We start from the raw sequence: 20294 nt of genomic DNA, 5'->3' as shown, positions 1-20294 counted from the left end.
ATATACGGAAACTACTATAACCCAACATTTTAAAGATATTATCTCTCTTTTATTCCTAATAATTTCCTGTTTTTAAGTTTTATTCATGAATCCATCTGGAGCTTATTTTTGGACGCAGTGTTTGCCATGGATCTGCTTTTATTGTTTTTCCATATAACAGGCCCACCTAATAAATATTCTTTTCTTTCACTATCTGGTCCTTAAGCCTACCGTATAATGTAGGGCCCTGTTGGGGGGCTCCAGCATGTTCCATTACTCACGTATCCGTTCTCATGCAAGTGTCACGCTATTTTAATGACTACTGCTTTGTTATGTCACTAAATATATGGCAGGACACATCTCTCCTCTTTGAGAATTGTCTTAGTTATACAGGGCTTTTATTCTATAATGAAATATAGAATCACTGTACAATTCTCCAAAAGTTCTGTTAGGATTCTGATCCCAATATATTAGGCATATATGTTGATTTGGGTAGAAGTGACACCTTGACCATATTAAATATTCCCAGCCAGGAAAATGGTGTCTCCCGTTTACTCGGGCCTCCTTTTAAGATATTTAAGAGAATTTTAAACATTTTCCCACAAAGGCCAAGGGCATTTTTGCGAGTGTAATCTCTGGATGCTTTATACTTTTACTGATATTGTAAATATCTTTATTTGAGACGGAGTCTGGCTCTGTTGCCCAGGCTGGAGTGCAGTGGCGCGATCTCGGCTCACTGCAAGCTCCACCTTCCGGGTTTACACCATTCTCCTGCCTCAGCTTCCCAAGTAGCTGGGACTACAGGCGCCCGCCACCACGCCCGGCTAATTTTTTGTATTTTTAGTAGAGATGGCGTTTCACCATTCACAGGATGGTCTCGATCTCCTGACCTTATGATCCGCCCGCCTCGGCCTCCCAAAGTGCTGGGATTACAGGAGTGAGCCACCGCGCCCGGCCATAAATATCTTGTATTGCATAGCCAATGCTCATATAAAGGACCATTACTTATTTTTGTACTGGATTTTGAATACAATGACCTTGCTGGACTCTCTCAACACTTTTCTTTGTGTTCAGTTCGTTGATTCCCTTGGGTCTTCCATTTAAATGGTCGTATCCTCTGCTCTTTGAGGAGCTAACACTCGGGCCGGGCAGCCTCCGGATGCATCTGTTCCTGCCTGGCAGCGCGCCCCGGGCCCCAGCCTTCTCCACCCGCGCTCCCGCCAGGTGCACCGCCGGGCCCCGGCCAATGGCAGCGCGGACTAGCCGGGCCGGGCTTGGAGGGACCAATCCCGCCGCTGCCGCCTCCCCTCGCCGCCAACTCGGGAACGGGAGCAGGAGGCCATTGGAAAACTTTGGGCAAGATGGCCCGGCGGTGATTTCCGCGCCCGTCTGTCCTGTGCCCGGCCTCTGCGCCGCAGGCCCAGCCCCCAAGCCTCGCACGTGCTGCAGCCCCGTCCTGGCCCCGACCCCTCCTGCCCATGGCGGTGGCCGAGCTGTACACGCAGGTAGGAGGGTCCGCTGGGCTCCCGGGAGCGCTGTGGGGGAGCCGGCCCTGCTAACGCTGACTCGACCTGGCGCCCGGGCCACACCTGCGCACCTGACACGGCAGGGCGGGCGGGCGCGCGCTGGGGGCCGCGGAGGGGCCGCGGGGACCGGGGGCACGAGCGAGCGTCGCCCCTCCAGGGCCCCGACGTACTCCGTCTCTGCCCGCGGGTAAGCCCCCTCCTGGCTCCGCTCCGCCTGGGTGCCCTGCGGGTGGGAAGACCCTGTGGGAGGGGCCGCCTCCGCCGCTCCGGCCTCGGGGCCTAGAATCCCCAATCCCCAGGGGTCGCGCGTGCGTCCCCATCTCCCGGGACTGGAGCGCCTCGGCCCCTTCCTCCCACACCACGGGTGGAATCAGAGTTGCCCATGCGGACGTAGAAGCTGAGATGCCGGCGAGTCTCCTGGGACCCCCTTGAACGAGTTGGCACAGAAGCTTATGGCAGCAGTGTTCGGGCTGCTTTCTAGAATGCTGTGCCTTCAAAGTGCGTGAACGTGCATGTAGGCTCATCAGATGCCTAAAGCTGAAGCAGCCTGGGTCACAGGCTTGAGGGCACTGCAGTGGCACCAGGCGCTTGGGGAGCCCAGGGGCCACGAGCACAAAAAAAAAAATGCTGCAGTCGTAGGCTCTTTGCCTAACATCTGTACTGTTCGCAACAGTACAAACACTACAGTTTCTAAAGCGCCTTTCGTATACCCTGACTCTGGGAAACACTAGAGCATTCCTCAGAAACTTCCTTTCTGCTGGCTAGGGCTCCACCTCTTACCTCGGAAGGGCAGCGTTCCCTCTGAGATGGGCTTGGGTAATTATTTGGATAAAGAGTGTGACAGTGTTAGCACTTTTGGAAAAAAAAAATCCGTTTGAATAGCCATAAAGCCTGATCCTCCTATACACCAGTGGAGAAATTTAGAGACCTCAGTATTCAGACGAGTGGGACTAGAATCCATCCATTTCCCCGGACATATGCTCTAGCTTTCTACTTTAAAAGACGCTTTTGCTGTAGATAGAAAAGATAGTCGTGAAAATAATCCTGTTTCAATGGTTTAAGCAAACGTTTTTCTTCTACTTCGATTACTTAGTAACAGTCTGGACACAAAGCAACCAAACTGTAGTTTCTCCTCTATTGCATCTCCATTAACTGGAGTTCTAAATGGACAGTGTTTGAATTGCCCTAGTTTTGTTCTAGAATATTTTCACCAGTGAGAGTGTGAGCCCTCAGATAGCCAACAGCGCTTCTTCAGCCTTCAGTTTACTGGAAGTGAAAGAAAAGTCTTGGACTAGTCTTAGACTATACTTTGGAGGACACAGAAAAATGCTGCTGCGGAACCTGTTTGAGGTGAGAGTATTTCCAGAAGCAGAAGCACACAGGTGCAAGTGCCCCATCCTCAGGTGCCTCAAACCTCAAATATTTATTAAATGTCTAGTAAGTACCAGGCACAACGTAGGAAAGCTGACAGGAAGGAGTTTAAAGGTACAAGCTTGGAGGGAATGAGAATCTGAGAATCCCAGAGACTGACGAAGCCCAATGGCCATCCCCACCGACCTTGTGTCCAGGTGGACACCTGTGTGCCTAGGCTGCCACCTCCCTTCCTGGTAGGCAGTTAGCCCCCATTTTGTCTGTTCTAGAGGTGGGAAGGGGAGGGCCATGGCAGCTAGAGAACGAGGTCGGGGCTTTATTCCCCAGTGCGGGTTTTGAGTGGGGGCTGGCAGGGTCAAGGGTGGTGTGCTAGGACTGTTAGATTTGTGATGTATGCCAGCAGCGCCCTTGGGCTGTGGAGGGGGCTGTGGAGGAGAGGGGCTGGGGTCACGTAGCTGAATTCTCGGGTCTTTCCAGCTGTTGGAAGCTCATTAGAGCTGCAGTGTTGGCCATGGAGGGTGGAGGCAGGTGAGACTGAGAGGCCGGACTGGGGAGTGGGGTGGGGGTTGGAGGGACCAGCCAAGGATGACATGTGAGGTCAGAACTATTTCTTAGAAAAGTCATCAGGCAAGTTCTGTATGTGCAGGGGTTGAAGGGGTGAGGGGGCTTCCAAGGGAAGGTGCCTTGCAGAGTGGGAGGTGTCAGAGGGAGGGGATGGGCCCTGCCAAGGGTCTTCTGCCCAGAGGTGGTCACTAAACCAACAAGACACTGAGGGCCGCACCAAGGTGGGAGAAGGCAGACAGAGAAGAGGGCCAGGGACAGACCAGCGGGGAATGCATCTGTGCAAGGAGTGAGAGGAAGCAGAAGGGCTGAGATGGAGCCAACCAGAGGAGGAGCAAACAGGGTTGCTGGGAGGCACCCTGTGGGAACAGGGAAGAGGGAACTCCAGGAGAAGTCTTGGTGAGGGCAGCAGTCGCTGCCAGGTGAGGTGTAAAATCATCCATCGCTTTTCAAAAGCTACAGGGGCCATGCCTTAGAAATGTTCAGAGCAGCAGTTCCCCTATTTGAAATCTCTCTAAGAAGAGCTGGTCTGGCATTTTCTGCTCAACCACCTCTAGCGGCTCCCATTGCATTCAGACTCGCTGACCAGCCACGAGGTCCTGCCTGTCTCCCTGCCTTTACCTGGACTCACGCTCTGCCAGACTCCTTGCCATTCCCTCAATGCCCTGCCAGCACGTCGCCGCTGCGTGCCTTGGTGCACGGAACTCCACCTGTCCGAGGCTCTGTCTGTCACCTTTGCCCACGGCACCTGCACCTTCCACCTTCAATTTGTGCAGAGCCTCTTCTGAGAAAGCCTCTGCAGCCAGCGCCTCCACACGGTGCCTTCCATATTGCCTGTTAACAGCTTGTGAACCCTCTGTCTCCCCCATTGACCAAGAACTTTCAGTGAGCAGGGGACAGTGGGGGCTTTGTAAGTGTTTGTTGTGCACCTGTGTGCATGACTGAACGTTTCTGCTTACAGAAATAGCTAGGACCATGGAGACGATGATATGGATGGTGGTTGTTTTTATTTCTATGTACCAGATGCCATCCTCAGAGTTTCACGTGCCCTCTCTCGTTTAATCTGAATAAACAGCTCTGTGTGTTAGATGATCTCACACTTTCAGAAATGGCTCGGGTCAAGTAAGTTGCTAAGGTAACATACAAGTGATGGAGCTAGAGGTGAAAACCTATGTTCTTAGTGTCCCTCACCACCACCACCTTGGTTCAACCGCCTTTATTGTCTTCCTCTTCTTCAAGGGATCTGACCTTTTCCCCACACACAGTGAGCTTGTGGGAAGTTCCTCCACTTTCTAGCTACCTCTCCTGACACCTGCTTTTTTATATTATTCCTTATAATAACTAAATTGGAACCAACTCCAGTGTCCAGCGAGAGGGGGAAAGTTGAGTAAATTATGGAAGACTCACATGATAAAACAGCACGAAGCCATTAAAAGTACTATTTCTGAAGAGTTCCTAACATGAAAACATGGTTATGTGAAAAATGGGGCACAACAATTGTATATACTGTATGAGGATAAACATAAAATATGCAAACAAAGGAAAAAGACCACATATATCACTGCCGAAAGATTGGACGGTCTTTTTTTCTAGTAGCTGCAGAGAAGTCAACAAGGATGAAGGCTGGGGATGGGTCGTTAGGTTTGGCCACTAGGTTTGGTCCCCGGCATCGTTTCTGTTCAGGTAGAACTGTGAAGGGGAAAGGGAGACCCTGACATGACCCGCTAAAGGAGGGAAACTGGCAGAGGACTGCGGTCTGAAGATGTAAGAAAGGCACCAGGCACGGGTTAACCTTGGAAAGGAGTGAGCGCCCGAGGCCACAGTGGCAGGAGTTGAAGGCACAGAGATACTGACAGAGAAGGAAGGCAGCCCAGAGAGCTTGGCAGCTGCTGAGGAGGAAGGGTGGGTAGGACGGAGGGCTTGAGAGTGACAGTGCCACCAACCTTTTCTCTGACAGCATCATTTGAGACCCTCAGCATCCAGGCCACCTTCCTCTGGGTGAATTTTCACACCTTGACGCCCATTTTAGTGGCACTATTCTCTAGCCTTGGTCTACTCAGCCATGAGTACGGTGCAACTTCTTGTGAGCATCCCTCAGTGCATCCTGGCATGATGTTAGTACTTTCAGCAGAGCTGGTACATGCTCTGCCCCTGGTGGGTCAAATCAAGTCCTGGTCCTGCCCCTTACTAACTGAGTGATACCGGGCAAGTTACTTAACCTGAGTTTCCACACCAGTATGATGGACCAAATCGTGCTTACCAGCTGAGGAGGTCACTATGAAGATTCATGCGTGTAAAATCCTTAGCACAACACCTGACACATAATGCTTAATAAAGGTTACTTGAATACGGATGCTATCATAATACAGTTGATTTGTTTTTACCTAAATACAGACTTTACATTTATCCCTATAAAATTTCCCATTTTATTTAGCGCCCAGCGTTTCTGAAGCTTGTAAAAACCTTTTGAATCTTGATCATCTTTAGCTAATCAATCATTTCATCTGCTTATTTGATACATGTGTTTTGTTTTTTCATCTACGATACTGGTGAAAGCGTTGAATGAAAGGGGAGGCAGTAGAGCTCTGTGGCATGCCTCTGGAGACCTTTTTGTTTTTCTAAAGGTTGCTCTTTGCTCATTAATTAGAACTCAGGTTATGAGTGTTTAGTGACAGATTCCCTACAGTCATTCCACCATCTGTTTCTTTCACTTGTACAAGAGGAACTCACAAATATCTTCGAAGTCTGCCGAAACTCAGATGTGCAAGGTCAAAAGAAGTGTCTTGACTAGCAGTCCCGGGCCCCTGTCTAAAATGAGGTCAAAGTTCAGTGTAATGATTTTTTTTTTTTTACTTTGGCTAATTCTAAATAGTTTTTAGACTTTTATATATCATTAACAACTCTGAAAAATTAAATGTATCCATTGTATTATGTATGGGTAGTTCAAAGAGAAAAAAAGGGATGAAAAGACTGAAATCCTAAGTTTAGCCTTTAACTGGTGGAACTGAAACACTGGGAATTTGAATTTTTGTTCAAATGTTTATGGAGTGCTAGCTATGGGAAGTCATTGCATTGGATTCCTAGCACAAAGACTAGGCTCTTGAAGTTCAAATGCCAGTGGGAAAGATGGGAGGCAGCCCAGATACCTGGGGGCGGGGCAGAGAGCGCTCAAGGGGAAGCATCAGCTCTGCTAGATGGCAAGCGGCAAGGAGAGTGCCCGGATGAGGACTGTGTCCGACTACTCCACACTATTCAGAGCTGTTTGCCCATGGATGGGGAGAGGATGGGTGGGGCCAGGGTGGAAGGAACAGAAGTACACAGCAGAAAGCCAAAGAAGGCCTGCTATGTTCCAGAAAGTGCTAGTGGTTTTGGGTGACCACAGGCAGAGGGTGGATTGAAAAGAGGGTGAGGCCTGAGTAGGAAAATCAGCCAAAATGCTGGTTGTCCAGGACTGGCTCTTCCTCAAAACCCATGGGGGGTTGATTTTCAAAGCTTTTCTCTTGCCGGGCCCCACCCACAGGAATTCCAGTCAAGTACGGTTGAGAGAGTCTGTCTGTTCAAAGAAACCTGGTGCTCAGCCTGGCTGAGGAAGCCCCTGGGGGCTGCTGCACCAGTCGAGAGAAGATCGGTGGGAGTAGGGTTGGGGGCTGACTTATGGCCATGGCAAGGGGGCTGGTGGGCAGGGGCAGACAGGAGAGAGCTTTTAAAAGGCAGTCTTTTCCAGCACCTGGTGACCGTTGGGCTGTTGGGGTGGAGACACGGGGGGCATCCAGCACTGTCCCAGGCTTCTGACATGAGGGGCAAGAGAGCTAGGAAGGAGGAGCGTCCGCATCACTGGAGTTTGGAATTTATGAGTCTTCGAGGAGATTTAGGGGCTGACATCTTGGAGGCAATTGGAAATGTGGTGTAGAGCTCCAGTGCACGATCTGGGTGGGAGGTCTCAGATGCACAGGTGCCAGGTGGTTGCAGAAGGTCTGGAATTGGGTGGAACTCTCCAGAAACAGCCCATCATGAGAAGAGGCTGGAAGGACCTTGGGAGACACGGACATGGGGGGAGTGGGAGGGGCAGGGGAACCAGGGAAGGGGCCTGTGAGGAGTGAGTGAAGAGGAGGAGGAAGAGAGGGGCATGGTGTGACAATCTGGCCTGGCTGACCTGGAGTGTGGACACTCCCAGTCCAGAAAGCGGTTCTAGGAGGGGAACTCATGTCGTCCCATCTTGTCCCATCTTCCATATAAGTCTTCAAGTCATTTCTGTGGCTGATGCCAGAATATCCCTCAGAAAAGTGGGCGGCGTGAGAAGATGCTGTTCTTATCTCACCTGTGTGCCTGGGGGGGTGGCTGACATGATCTTGAGCTCATGAGGTTCAGTGGTCCCAAGCCTCTGCCTCAGCTTGGAGCCTTAGCATGGGAGGGCACTCAGGGAAGGTGGGAGGTGGCCCTCTCTTTCTTGGCTCTGCTGAAGGGCTTGGCAAGCCGTTCCATCCCAGTCCACAGGCTCCTGCCTCATGGGAAGGCCCCATATTCTGAAGGTCAGTTGACAGCTGGTTACATTGTTTGCATGGACTGTGGACTGTGTCTATTTGAATGAATGCTGTAAAGTTAGGTCTTCCTCCAGTTTGAAGCATTGCTTTGTGGGTAGAGGAATGTGAGGGAGGAGGGGACGGGAATGAATGGGTGGAACTTACCTGGAGCTGAGTAAACTCACCGTGTTTACTTACCAGGCTGGGTTTCAGCTGCAAGGGCACTCAATGCCAGCAAAGGCACCAGGATCGCAGGGTGTGGGCAGCCTAGGGTACTGGGCTGAGGAGTCACTGGTCTTCAGAAGAGAAGCCGCCAGCGGTTACGTATGTCCTAATATTACCTGCCATTTAATACCACTTTTAGCTGAAACCAATCCTAAACTATAGTTAGGAGAGCACATGGACTCTCAAGTAGATGGTTGCAGTTCAGAGTTCAGGATTACTTTCAGGGCCAGATTCGTTTAATTAACGAGGAGTTCAAACTAGGAGTCACAGGCCCTAGCTCCACTGGAGTCCTGGTCCTTTGAGACTCTGTGTGCTGTTTGGTGAGTTATTACTCTCTCTGGGCTTCAAGTAGGGGCTTTGTCAAACAAAAGGATTGACTGGCCTAGTGACTTTCACATCACTTCTCAGAGCCCAGGCTTCCTTGGATTGCCCCCAGGGCCCTCCGCTCCAGCTCCGTCAGAACACCTCCACTTTCGCCTGCTTCGCTTAGCCAGCCGCACAACTTCATTTTTTTTTTTTTTCTTTTTGAGATGGAGTTTCACTCTTGTTGCCCAGGCTGGAGTGCAATGGCATGATCTTGGCTCACCGAAACCTCCGCCTCCCGGGTTCAAGCGATTCTCCTGCCTCAGCCTCCCAAGTAGCTGGGATTACAGGCACCTGCCACCACACCTGGCTAAATTTTTTTGTATTTTTAGTAGAGACGGGGTTTCTCCATATTGGTGAGGCTAGTCTCGATCTCCCAATCTCAGGTGATCCGCCCGCCTCGGCCTCCCAAAGTGCTCTTCCATTCTCGCTCTCTCAAAACTTACACATCCATGTCATATTTCTGCAAGCTCCTGCTTTTTGCTAGCTGTTAAGGATTAAAGCAATTCAAATGATTTAGGGGTAGTCACGATTGATATCCATCCAGTGACTTTTTTATTGAGTAAGCAAGGCGATTTATATTAATAGATGTGTTCCTCATCCAACATTGTCCTAGTCTAGTACTTGTACTGTGAACTTTTTTTTTCTTTTGAGATGGAGTTTCACTCTTGCCTCCCAGACTGGAGGGCAGTGGTGCGATCTCAGCTCACTGCAACCTCCACCTCCTAGGTTCAAGCGATTCTCCTGCCTCAGCCTCCTGAGTAGTTGGGATTACAGGTGCGTACCACCACACCCAGCTGATCTTTGTATTTTTTGTAGAGATGGGGTTTAACCATTTTGGCCAAGCTGGTCCTCAACTCCTGGCCTCACGTGACCCACCCACATCGGCCTCCCAAAGCGCTGGGATTACAGATGTGAGCCACCGTGCCCAGGCTGTTTTATTCTTATTCTTTATTTCCTCCGGCATTTTTATATGAACATCTTAAGCATAATGCAATGTTGAAATAACTTTACAGGTCAGGCACGATGGTTTATACCTGTAATCTTAGCATTTTGGGATGCTAAGACAGGAGGATCACTTGAACCCAGGGGTTCAAGGCTCCAGTGAGCTGTGATCATGTCACTGCACTCCAGCCTGGGCCACAAAACTAGATCCTGTCTCTTAAAAAAAAAAAAATTATAGTGAACACCTGTTTTACCACCTGGATTCTGGTGTGGACAGTCTACCATATTCATTGTATCCCATGTCTATCCATCTTTCTGTTCTATCTGACCTTCAATTCATCTCACTTTTTTGAAGCTTCTTTAAGTCATATATCAACACACCTTCTAAATATTTCAGTATGCGTATTAACTAGAGTTCCGTATTTTTTGTGTGTAAAATTTACACACAATGAGATGCACCAATCTTAAGTCTGCATTGTCTTAGGTTTGAAAAGTGCTTAGCCCCTATGTAACCCAAGCCCCATCAAGATATATATTGTTACCATCGCTCCCAGAAGACCCTCTCACACACCTTTGGAGTCACTCCTTGTCCCCACCCACCCTCAGAGGCAACTACTGCTGTGAATTGTTTCCCAGCACGCATTAGTTTTAGCTGTTCCAGAACCTGATTTTGTGTCCACAATCGGTGGGTTCTTGGTCTCACTGACTTCAAGAATGAAGCCACAGACCCTCACAGTGAGTGTTACGGTTCTTAAAGATGGTGTGTCTGGAGTTTGTTCCTTCTGATGTTCGGACGTCTTTAGAGTTTTTTCCTTCTGGTGGGTTAGTGGTCTCTCTGGCTTCAGGAGCGAAGCAGCAAACCTTAGCAGTGAGTGTTACAGCTCTTAAAGGCAGTGCGTCTGGAGTTGTTTGTTCCTCCTGGTGGGTTCATGGTCTTGCTGGCTTCAGGAGTGAAGCTGCAGACCTTTGCTATGAGTGTTACAGCTCATAAAGGTAGTGCAGCCCCAAAGAGTGAGCAGCAGCAAGACTTATTGCAAAGAGCAAAAGAACAAAACCTCCACAGCATGGATGGGGACCCAAGCAGGTTGCCACTACTGGCGCCAGCTGCCTGCTTTTATTCCGTTACCTGACCCAACCCACATCCTGCTGATTGGTTCATTTTACAGAGAGCTGATTGGTCCATTTTTGACAGTGTGCTGATTGGTGCATTTACAATCCCTGAGCTAGACACAGAGTGCTGATTGGTGCATTTACAATGCGTTAGCTAGACACAGAGTGTTAGAAAAGTTCTCCAAATCCCCACTAGGGTAGCTAGACATAGGGTGCTGACTGGTGTATTTACAATGCCTTAGCTAGACCTAAAGGTTCTCCAGGTCCCCACTAGACCCAGGAGCCCAGCTGACTTCACCTAGTGGATCCCGCACCAGGGCTGCAGGCAGAGCTGCCTGCCAGTCGCGCTCCCTGCGCCCGCACTCCTCAGCCCTTGGGCTGTTGATGGGACCCGGAGCTGCGGCGCAGCGGGCGGCGCGGCTGCAGGTCCGGAGCGCTGCCCGGCAGGGAGGGAGCTGAGGCCCTGCGAGCATTCGAGCGCAGCGCTGGCGGGCCGGCACTGCTGGGGAACCCGAGGCACCCTCTGCAGCTGCTGGCCCGGGTGCTAAGCCGCTCACTGCCCCGGGCCTGCGGCTGGCCGCTCGGAGTGCTTGGGTCTGCCGAGCCCACGCCGTCCCGGACCTGGCGCTGGCCCACGAGCACGAGCACCGCGCGCAGCCGCGGTTCCCTCCCGTGCCTCTGCCTCCGCACCGCCCTACAAGCAGAGGGAGCCGGCTTCGGCCTGGACTAGCCCAAAGGGGGGCTCCCACCGTGCTGTGGTGGGCTGAAGGGCTCCTCAAGCTCCGCCAGGGTGGACTCTGAGGCCGAGGAGGCCCTGAGAGCGAGGGCTGCTAGCCTGTTATCACCTCTCAATTTGAAGGGACTCACCTTGGAGGTACTCATTTGTGTAAGGCTTCTTTAACTCCGCGTGCTTTAGTGACTCACCCATGCTTTTGCTTGCATCAGTAGTTCATTCCTTTTTATGGGTAAGTTGTATTTCATTGTATGGATATACTGCAGGCATTTTTAAAAATTCTCATTAATGGACATTTAGTCTGTTTCCAATTTTTGTCCATTATAAATGAAGTTACTATGTCCCATATCACAGAATTTAATGTACCATTCTTTGAGGGGGGGCTTATATTTTGATATTTGCCCTTAAAGATTAATATTTATTGTTCTGATTATAAAAGTAATTAGATGCATATTGTAGAAAAATACATCAAACTCTCAGGTGTCTTATATAAGGACACTAATTTTAAAATCCTACTGGGCGTGGTGGCTCATGCCTGTAATCCCAGCACTTTGGGAGGCTGAGGCAGGTGGATCACTTGAGATCAGAAGTTCGAGACCAGCCTGACCAACATGGTGAGACCCCCGTCTCTACTAAAAAAACAAAATTAGCCAGGCGTGGTGGTGGGCGCCTGTAATCCCAGCTACTCAGGAGGCCGAGGCAGGAGAATCACTTGAACCCAGGAGGCAGAGGTTGCAGTGAGCCAGGTTCATGCCACTGCACTACAGCCTGGGCAATAAGAGTGAAAATCTATCTCAAAAAAAGAAAATCCTGTTGGGTGAGTGCCTTACCCTCATGACGTCATTGAACCTTAATTACCTTCTGAAGACCCTATCTCCGGATGTAGTCAATTGCGGGTTAGGGCCTCAATGTATGAATTTGGGGGACACACAGTTCAGCCCACAGCAACATGGTTCTACCCAAAGACTTGTACATCAGCACTGAGCCAGGCGTGCCCGTTGCCTGCTGGGAATTGAGCTGGGTGGCTGTGTCTAGACTTCTGCATTTCCCACTGTGGGAGTCCTTGGCAGCCCACGGGTGTGATAAGATTGTGATGGCATTGCTGTAACAATACTTTCATAGCATTTTACAAAGTTCTTTCAAGTACGAAGTCTAATTTAACCTCCCAGGGAACTAGTGAAATAGATATTATTGTGGTGATTTTGTGGATGAGAAAAATGAGGCACTGTTAAGTGTCTGGCCCAGAGTTCCATAGTCAATCAGTGGTAAAAGAAATCCCTCTCCTCTAACCCTGTTGACAGCCATGAGATGTTTCCATTAAGGTACTCGCAGTTTTCTTTCCCACGTCCAGGCTTTCAGCATTCAAGGTTTATCTAGAAGGCTTTGGGATTTCCATTGCCTGTAAACTGAGGCAGCCTGGCCCAGTGCGTTGCAAATGCATGAAAGATCACCTCATAAGCAAAATTAGGTAGACGTATTCCTCATAAAGGAGCTGACCTAGTGGACAGAAAGAAACCTTCCTGCGTCTAACCATGCATTGATCCATGCTTTTGAAAGTTCTGAAATTCAGCTTTTCTCATCCTGTTGGTCAGTACAACAGGGTCTGGATTCCCGATCCTGAAGAAGTTTGGAAGTCTGCTGAAATAGCCACGGACTACAGAGTTGGTGACAAGGTCCTGCGACTCCTGCTGGAGGATGGAACGGTGAGGGTCCTTGCTGTTTGCGGCTGCGTCGATGTGTAAAGTGGTAGCTGGGGTATGTGTGAGGATGGGGGCACATGGACCCCGTGGGAGGCACCCAAGGGAGGGCACATGAGTGGGCACCAGCACCATCCCCAAACGGCCCCCTGGCACGAGGACTCACTGATGTGTCTGTACTCCTTCCCTCCCTCCCCTGTGCTGCCCTGCATCCACCGGGCCTCTTTCTGTGAAGAGGGCCCAGCTGCAGGAGCCAGGTCTGTGCCACGGCACTGCATTTCCAGGCACCCAGCATTACTGGGAGACTGCTGAAAAGTGATTCTCCATTTTGGCTTCCTGAGTCTCAGCCCAGAGATTGGGCAAAGATGAAAAACTTGGAGAGAAGTCGTTTGAGCCCAAGGCATACACTGGTAAAGAAAAACATCAAGATGCGAAGGGGAGGAAAATGAGAAGAGGGAGATAGAAAATAGGCAGGGAGAGGGAGGAGTGGGAGGAGATTGGAGGGAGCCGGTCCACGGATGTACAGAAATGTGTAAGGGAGGGAGTGTGGCAGGAACAAGAAGACAGGGACGCTGTCTTTGTGTGACATTATGAGGTGCCTCTGTTGGTGCTGGTGTGGTGAGGGGGAGGTGAGGATGAACTTCAGCAGTTGCTCCTGTGGTGGGATGAGCTAGTGAGGAGCTTCCCTGCAAGGTTGCATGTGCCTTCTGATGACGCAGCTTCTGAAGACTTTGCATTTGCTCTAAGTGTCCCTCATGAGTCGTCCTTGCCCACCATTGCTGTAGTGACATTCCACTGGATTTGTAGCTAGGGTGACTGGATGGGTTTAGAATAAAGTATCTGGATAGAGACCTGGGCAGGGGATTTGTGCTCCATCTAGATCCCAGAGGTGGGTCTGGGGAACATCATGTGAGGATTAATTGACAAAGCACGTGAATGGGTTCTGCAGGGACAGGGCACACTACTTCTGATCAGACTGTCCTGGATTTGGGAGACATTTCCTGAGATCCTGGGAAGGCAGATGAACATAGCAGTTAAAGACACACCCCCTAGAATCAGATGATCTGGCTTCAGATCCTGGCATGGCCGCTTGTTAAGTCTTTGGCAGCAAGCCCCCAGTTTCCCCATATGTACGAAGGAGGTAATGACTGCACCATCCCAGGGTTGCTGAAGTGCGATGAGACAATCCTGTGTGCATGTGTAAAGAAAGGCAGGAGCTCTGGGAAGAGCCTCTCGCTCCCTGGGGCTTCCCTGCCCAGCAGGAGCTCTCGCAGCTTTTATTGAGTGTCTCCTGTGCACAGTCTGGGCTCCAATTAGGGATCAGGTGGCTTTGTCTGGGGAGGAAAATCTCCAGGCAGCAGCTGCGGTGTCAGTTTGCTGCTTTGGTCATGTCTGCAGGGCTTCAGGTGGCTACATTCCCGGCCTTGACCCGGCTGCAGAGGCGAGTAGGATGGCGGACAGCCAGACCACTCTCTAACTCAACCCTTTGTCAATACTGTAAGAGAAAAGGCCTGTGTGCTGTAGGAAAATGTCACCTCTGCCTCCACCTGTCAACATAATGTTCGTTACATTTTCTCCCCTCCTCCAAAAGACTGTCCTTTCTGTCTCCCTGTTGCTTTCTCACATAACACATGCAGAGGCCAAACCAGAAGTGGGGATTGTGGATTTACAATAGAAAAACAGAGACAAGGAAAGTCAGTAGGTATGAGAATCATTGTTCCTGATTTTATTTTCAAAAGTGTTCAGGTTGAGAATATTCTGGTCGGGGTTAGGTCGCCATACACTTGCATTGGTAACAGGGGAGCAGGAGCTGACCTGAGGATCTGTGTCCAGTTGTGGATTGCCCTGAGCTGCTCGCTTTACGCAGAACAGACCAACCAGCCAGCGAAACCCCTGCCATCGACAAGGAAGCACTGTGCTAGTGAGAGAGCACAGGCTTCAGAGTGAGGCCCGGATTCACTGTGTGACCTTGGACAACAAATTCCTACTTTCTGAACCTATCTCGTTGACTTTCTTGGTTGGGGTAGTCACGTCCTCCCTGGAAGGCAGTTTTGAGGATTAAATGAAACAATCCATGCTGAGTGCTTGGCATGGGGTCTGCACAGTGGCACTTGCTAAGGGGCAGCTGGGCCACCTTGTGGAGCTGGCCCAGGACCAGAGATCAGAAGGAATCCAGAGATACTGACTGAATACCAGGAAGGCGGCAGTGGCCTGGGAAGGTAGAAGAGAAACAAGCATGCTGGGTAGCCTGCTCAAGTCGCTTTAGTTGGGCTTCACGTCCCCCAGTGGTGAAACGGGAGTGTAGGATTAGAATACTCTGACATTGGAAAGGCCCAGTCGTCTGTGGCACAGATGCCACGGGACCTGCTCGCCTCACCTTCATTCTGCTAAGGCAGCCGCTTTAGGAATACTAGGTTAAATTTAGCAGAAGAGGAGCAAGCCTGGGAAGAGTCCCTGGCCCAGGGCTGAGAGTGATAGGAAAAGACAGCCCTGCTGGGGGAGCCGTGAGCCCTCGGGCATGTGGGCGACTACAGACAGGAGACACCTGCACCAGGTGCCTGTCACGGAGAGACCACCACCTGCACGGACTCCTTTAGGTATTTGTCACCACCAAGTGTGTCAACTTTGAGCAGAGACTCAGCAACCTTAGAGTTAAAGGGACCTTAGGTCATTGTGTCATTTTAGCTGCAGCATCTTGTTTTCAAACGAAAACTTGCATGACCTCAACATTGAAACCACATACAGGTAGAGCCCCTGTGGGAGATTCAGGAATGGGGCACCTGGATCTCTGCCCATGTAGCTTCCCCAGCACCCCTTATTGAGGCCTCTGTAGCTCTAAGGACCCGTGGTCTGGTCTAGCTCCTCTTCGCAGATGAGAGAAATGAGGCCCAGAGAGGGCGAGTGACTTGCCCCAGTGCACATAGCCAGTGCCCTAGTCCCCTGCTCCTACTTTTCATCATTCCAGGAGTCAGCTGTGAAGATTTTCTTGTTGCTATACATACATTTGCTTTTTAGTGTCAGTGATGACTCTGGAAATAAAAACAGTGCTTCAACAGAACGCCAAAACTTTTCTATTTCCAGAGCTTTACTTTTATCTTTGTCCATAGGAGCTGGATTATTCCGTCAATCCAGAATCTCTACCTCCACTTCGGAATCCTGACATCCTCGTGGGCGAGAATGACCTCACGGCTCTCAGCTATCTCCATGAGCCCGCGGTGCTCCACAACCTCAGGATCCGCTTTGCAGAATCCAAACTCATTTACACCTACAGTGGTAAGGAGAGCAATTCTAGGAAGTAAGGAATGGCACTGGAATGGAAGCTTGCTGTCTGGAGCCTCCTGGTTGTTTTATGTTTATACTGAGCACCCAGAGTTTGTTGTACAAAGAAGTATCTAGGTGGGGAGAGTCTTCGACAAGAACTAAGACTGGGCTACTGAGAAAAAGAGATGTAACAAAGCTTGTGTTTGGGTTTCTCATCGGATTTGATACATTTATTACTTATTTTGGGCAATGATATTACTTACATTGTGAACTGCAAAAATGTTTCCGTTTGGGAGCATTTCCACCTGTCCTGTCATCCAACCATCAGACCAGCCGGAGGGTGTAGGTGACTGGCAGGGAATTAATTCAGTGCATGAAGTGACTTGCCCAAAGTCACACAGAAGGTTTAATAAGTGACAGAGCTGGGGTTTCTTAAAAAAACAAACTGGAGAGGCAGGTGGCAGTAAGAATCTTTTAACTGCGTCTAACATCTTTCCCCAGGAATCATTTTGGTGGCCATGAATCCTTACAAGCAGTTGCCAATATACGGAGATGCCATCATCCACGCCTACAGCGGGCAGAACATGGGCGATATGGACCCACACATATTTGCCGTGGCAGAAGAGGCATACAAGCAGATGGCCAGGTAGCTTCCTGCCAAGCTGGACTTCCCCTTGCTCTGCCAATGCTCCCTGCATTTGCCAGACCATCACAGTGGAGGGGAGATACCTAGGTTGGGCTCATTAAAAGAAATAGGCCAGAGATGGTGCTTTGTCGAGCCAACTACCTGGAATGAATAGCAAACGACTGTTCCATGCACCTGACCTGTCAACACTGAGTTTCCTGGGTTTTGTTCCTTCAAAGTAGTCAAGTCAGTCCTACCAGTTTGGGAATAGCAGATCCTTTTCTTGTAGTGTGTTTGGTTGGAGGAGTGTTGATTTATTCTCTGCTATGAGATGTTTAAGCTTTTTTTTTTTAACCCATTCAAGGAAGCAGAATCTGATGACAGGGGATTTAGCTGCAGGAGGTTTTAGGTGCAGGAGACTTGGAGTTTTATCCTGATTTCACTGCTAGGTGTTTGTAGGGCCCCGTGGAGTTCTTGTTTCACTAGTGCACATGTATGGAAAGCCTCCTGCGAATGAGGCACCACACACACATTCCCATATGTCATCTGGCAGGGCCTCAGAATAGCCCATGATGCAGATATCTGGGTGGTAAACAGTTTCAGGGAATAAACAACTGAGGTTAGGCAGCGAGTAAAAGGCAAATCCTGGGATTTGTGCTTGGATGTTTAAACTCTAGTTTATTTTTCCCATAACCATCACTTTTGGCTTCAGTGTCTTCATCTGTAAAGTATGGAGAATAAAAACACCACCCTATCTTTGTAGCTGCCTTTACAGTTTGCAAAAGAACTTTCGCATGCAGTGGTCTCCCTTGAGTCTTACAGCACTCCTGTGAAGTCGACTGACTTCATTGCGCACTTTTCACAGATGGGAAATCCGAGGCACAGGACCTGGACCTGCTGACTCTTTACCTAAGTCTTTACTGCATAACCTCAGCCGCAGCTCCTGAGCTCCCTCCGCTTTATGTCTTCGTCCGTGAGCTGGACTCTCAGAGGGCACCCATTCCTGGTTCTGCTGCTTATAATGAGGGGGCAGGTGGTAGCTTCCATGAGGTAGAACATGTGCTGCTTTCCTGCAGAGCTGTCTAATGGGCAGTCTGGGGATAGACCGAGCTTCTTCACAGTCATCAGAGACCCGGTGTTGTGCAGCTCCCTGTCCCTGGGGTGGGGCAGGCATCCTCAGGGATAAGCTAGTGCTCAGCTTTGTCTTCCATATTCTAGGTGACAAGGCATATGAGGGGAAGGGTACAGCCCTCCAGGTTAGGGAGACTCTCCGGAAGCCCCACAAAGCACTTCTGCTCACAGCTCATCGGCCAGGACCTCACTCACACAGGGAGGCTGGGATGTGCAGTCTTTCATATGCACAGCGGGGCACTGCCTGGCCACTGGGGCCTAGTCCCTAAGAAGGAAGAGGAGAATGCGAGTGAATACTGGATAGAGAATTAGTAGCTTCTGCTGCACCAAGATTCCTTCTAACCCTAAAACCTCCACGGTTCTGAGGTTTTTCCCTGGCTCCCTGCAGGTCTCCCAGGTATTATGGTGATTAGGGTCTGGGTATCAGTGGGACGAGCTCTTTGGCGCTGTAGGGCTGTGCTCAGTTCAGCTCTGAAGAGCCAGTTTCTCCTTGACGGTCTGTGTAACTGCAGTAACAGAACAGAGCCTAAAGCAGGCTCGTGTTGGCCTTATTTGATGCTAGACAGGGAGTGTCCCTCAGGGCTGTAGAACAGGACTGGGATTACCGAAGCCCTGTTCTATGCCCTGAGGGACACTGAGCATGTCATTCCCCTTCTCGGAGTCTTCATCTTGTCTCTGAAATGAAAATATTGGACCAGGGCTGTGTACCCAAAGTCTTCTCCAGCATTCACATGGGAGGCTGTGGCTCTGTGCTCTGGGTCAAGTCACTCCACCCACGGTCACCATTTTACTCCTCTGTAAGAGAGAGATCTATGTCGTAGGATTTTCGTGAAGCTTAAATGAGAATCTGTATTCACTCAGCACCTGGCATGTGAGCGGTGCCACATCCACAGAGCCGCGTTAGAAGCTTCCACCGTCACGATCTTATGACATGAAAAGTTTAGTGCATTTTTTAAAATCTCTAAATTATATAACAGAGCATGTTGGCTTACAGAGCGCATATGTTCCCAAGCATCTTTTGAATAATTGCTCTCAAAATAATGTCCTTGAAATGTTTTTATATTTAAGTGGGATGTGCAGAAAGGAGTTGACATAAGGCCTGAGGCTGCTATCTTTAGAGGCCTGCTTGCAAGGTGGCCCGTGGCTGGCCTCTGATTTCATGACGGTTCCTGACATTTCTTGATTGATAAAGTGGCTCATTTTACCTAAACTCAAGCTGTTTGTGTAAACAATGTGCTTTATGCTGAATACCCGCTTTCCTCCTGGGAGTCTGAAATGTTGGCATGTGCCAGGCAGAAGGTGGGCACTGCATCTCTGATGAGCTTCCCTCGCAGCCAGCATTTCACATGTGCCGTCAAATTCCTTGCTGGAGGAATTGAGCGTGTCCTGTGTGACCCGACTGGGAGAGGACCCCTGGAAGTTTGCACCCAGGTTCCACTGGACCTCGCCCCGCATGCCTTTTCCCCTTGCTGCTTTTGCTCTGTATCCTCTTGCTGCAGTCAGTCTTAGCTGTGAGGATGACTGTATGCTGAGTCCTGTGAGTTCTCTTACTGGGACATTGAACCTGGGGTTGGTCTTGGGGCCCCTCAGTAATTTTGGGGTACTCAATAAATACATGTCGACAGGCAGCATGATGACCTGCACAGGGTCCATCTAGAAAGAGGGTGGTCAGGAGAGGGTGGGGAGGGCAGAGGAGAGATGAAATTCAAGAACAGAGTTTAAAAGCAAAAATCCTGCCCAGAGACTGGGAGGGGTGGGAAGGAGCAGTGTTTTGGTTGAGTGGAAAGGTTGAGTAGGGAAGCAGTAAGGAGTAGGGATTGGAGTAAAAGGTTGGATGAAAGATAGAAAAAAAAATCTAGAAGGAAATTGATTGAGTTGTTTTTTTGTTTTTTTGTTTTTTTTTTTTTTTGAGACACAGTCTCGCTCTGTCACCCAGGCTGGAGTGCGGTGGCACAATCTCGGCTCACTGCAAGCTCCGCCCCCCGGGTTCACGCCATTCTCCTGCCTTAGCCTCCCGAGTAGCTGGGACTACAGGCGCCCACCACCGCGCCCCGCTAATTTTTTGTATTTTTAGTAGAGACAGGGTTTCACTGTGTTAGCCAGGATGGTCTTGATCTCCTGACCTCGTGAGCCGCCCGCCTCAGCCTCCCAAAGTGCTGGGATTACAGGCGTGAGCCACCACGCCCAGCCTTGATTGAGATTTTAAAATAGTAGAGTGACGAAACGCTTTCCCTCTTTTGTCTTGTC

The 20294-nt window shown here is 50.0% G+C and overlaps 1 protein-coding gene across 1 annotated transcript in view; it reads left to right on the top strand.

Moving 5' to 3' along the window:
- Positions 1 to 1295: 1295 nt before the first annotated feature.
- MYO5C (myosin VC) overlaps positions 1296 to 20294 on the top strand; it is a 120246-nt gene continuing 101247 nt past the window's right edge. Inside the window, 4 exon segments of the mRNA XM_011986298.1 lie at positions 1296 to 1484; positions 12926 to 13036; positions 16138 to 16303; positions 16793 to 16937. Of these exon segments, the coding sequence (XP_011841688.1) occupies positions 1458 to 1484; positions 12926 to 13036; positions 16138 to 16303; positions 16793 to 16937 (449 nt within the window). The 5' untranslated portion in view covers positions 1296 to 1457.

This window comes from Mandrillus leucophaeus, unplaced genomic scaffold (assembly GCF_000951045.1).
Source record: "Mandrillus leucophaeus isolate KB7577 unplaced genomic scaffold, Mleu.le_1.0 Scaffold108, whole genome shotgun sequence".
Taxonomy (NCBI): Eukaryota; Metazoa; Chordata; class Mammalia; order Primates; family Cercopithecidae; genus Mandrillus; species Mandrillus leucophaeus.
Note: the sequence above shows the minus strand (reverse complement) of the source record. Positions and strands in the feature narration are given on the sequence as shown.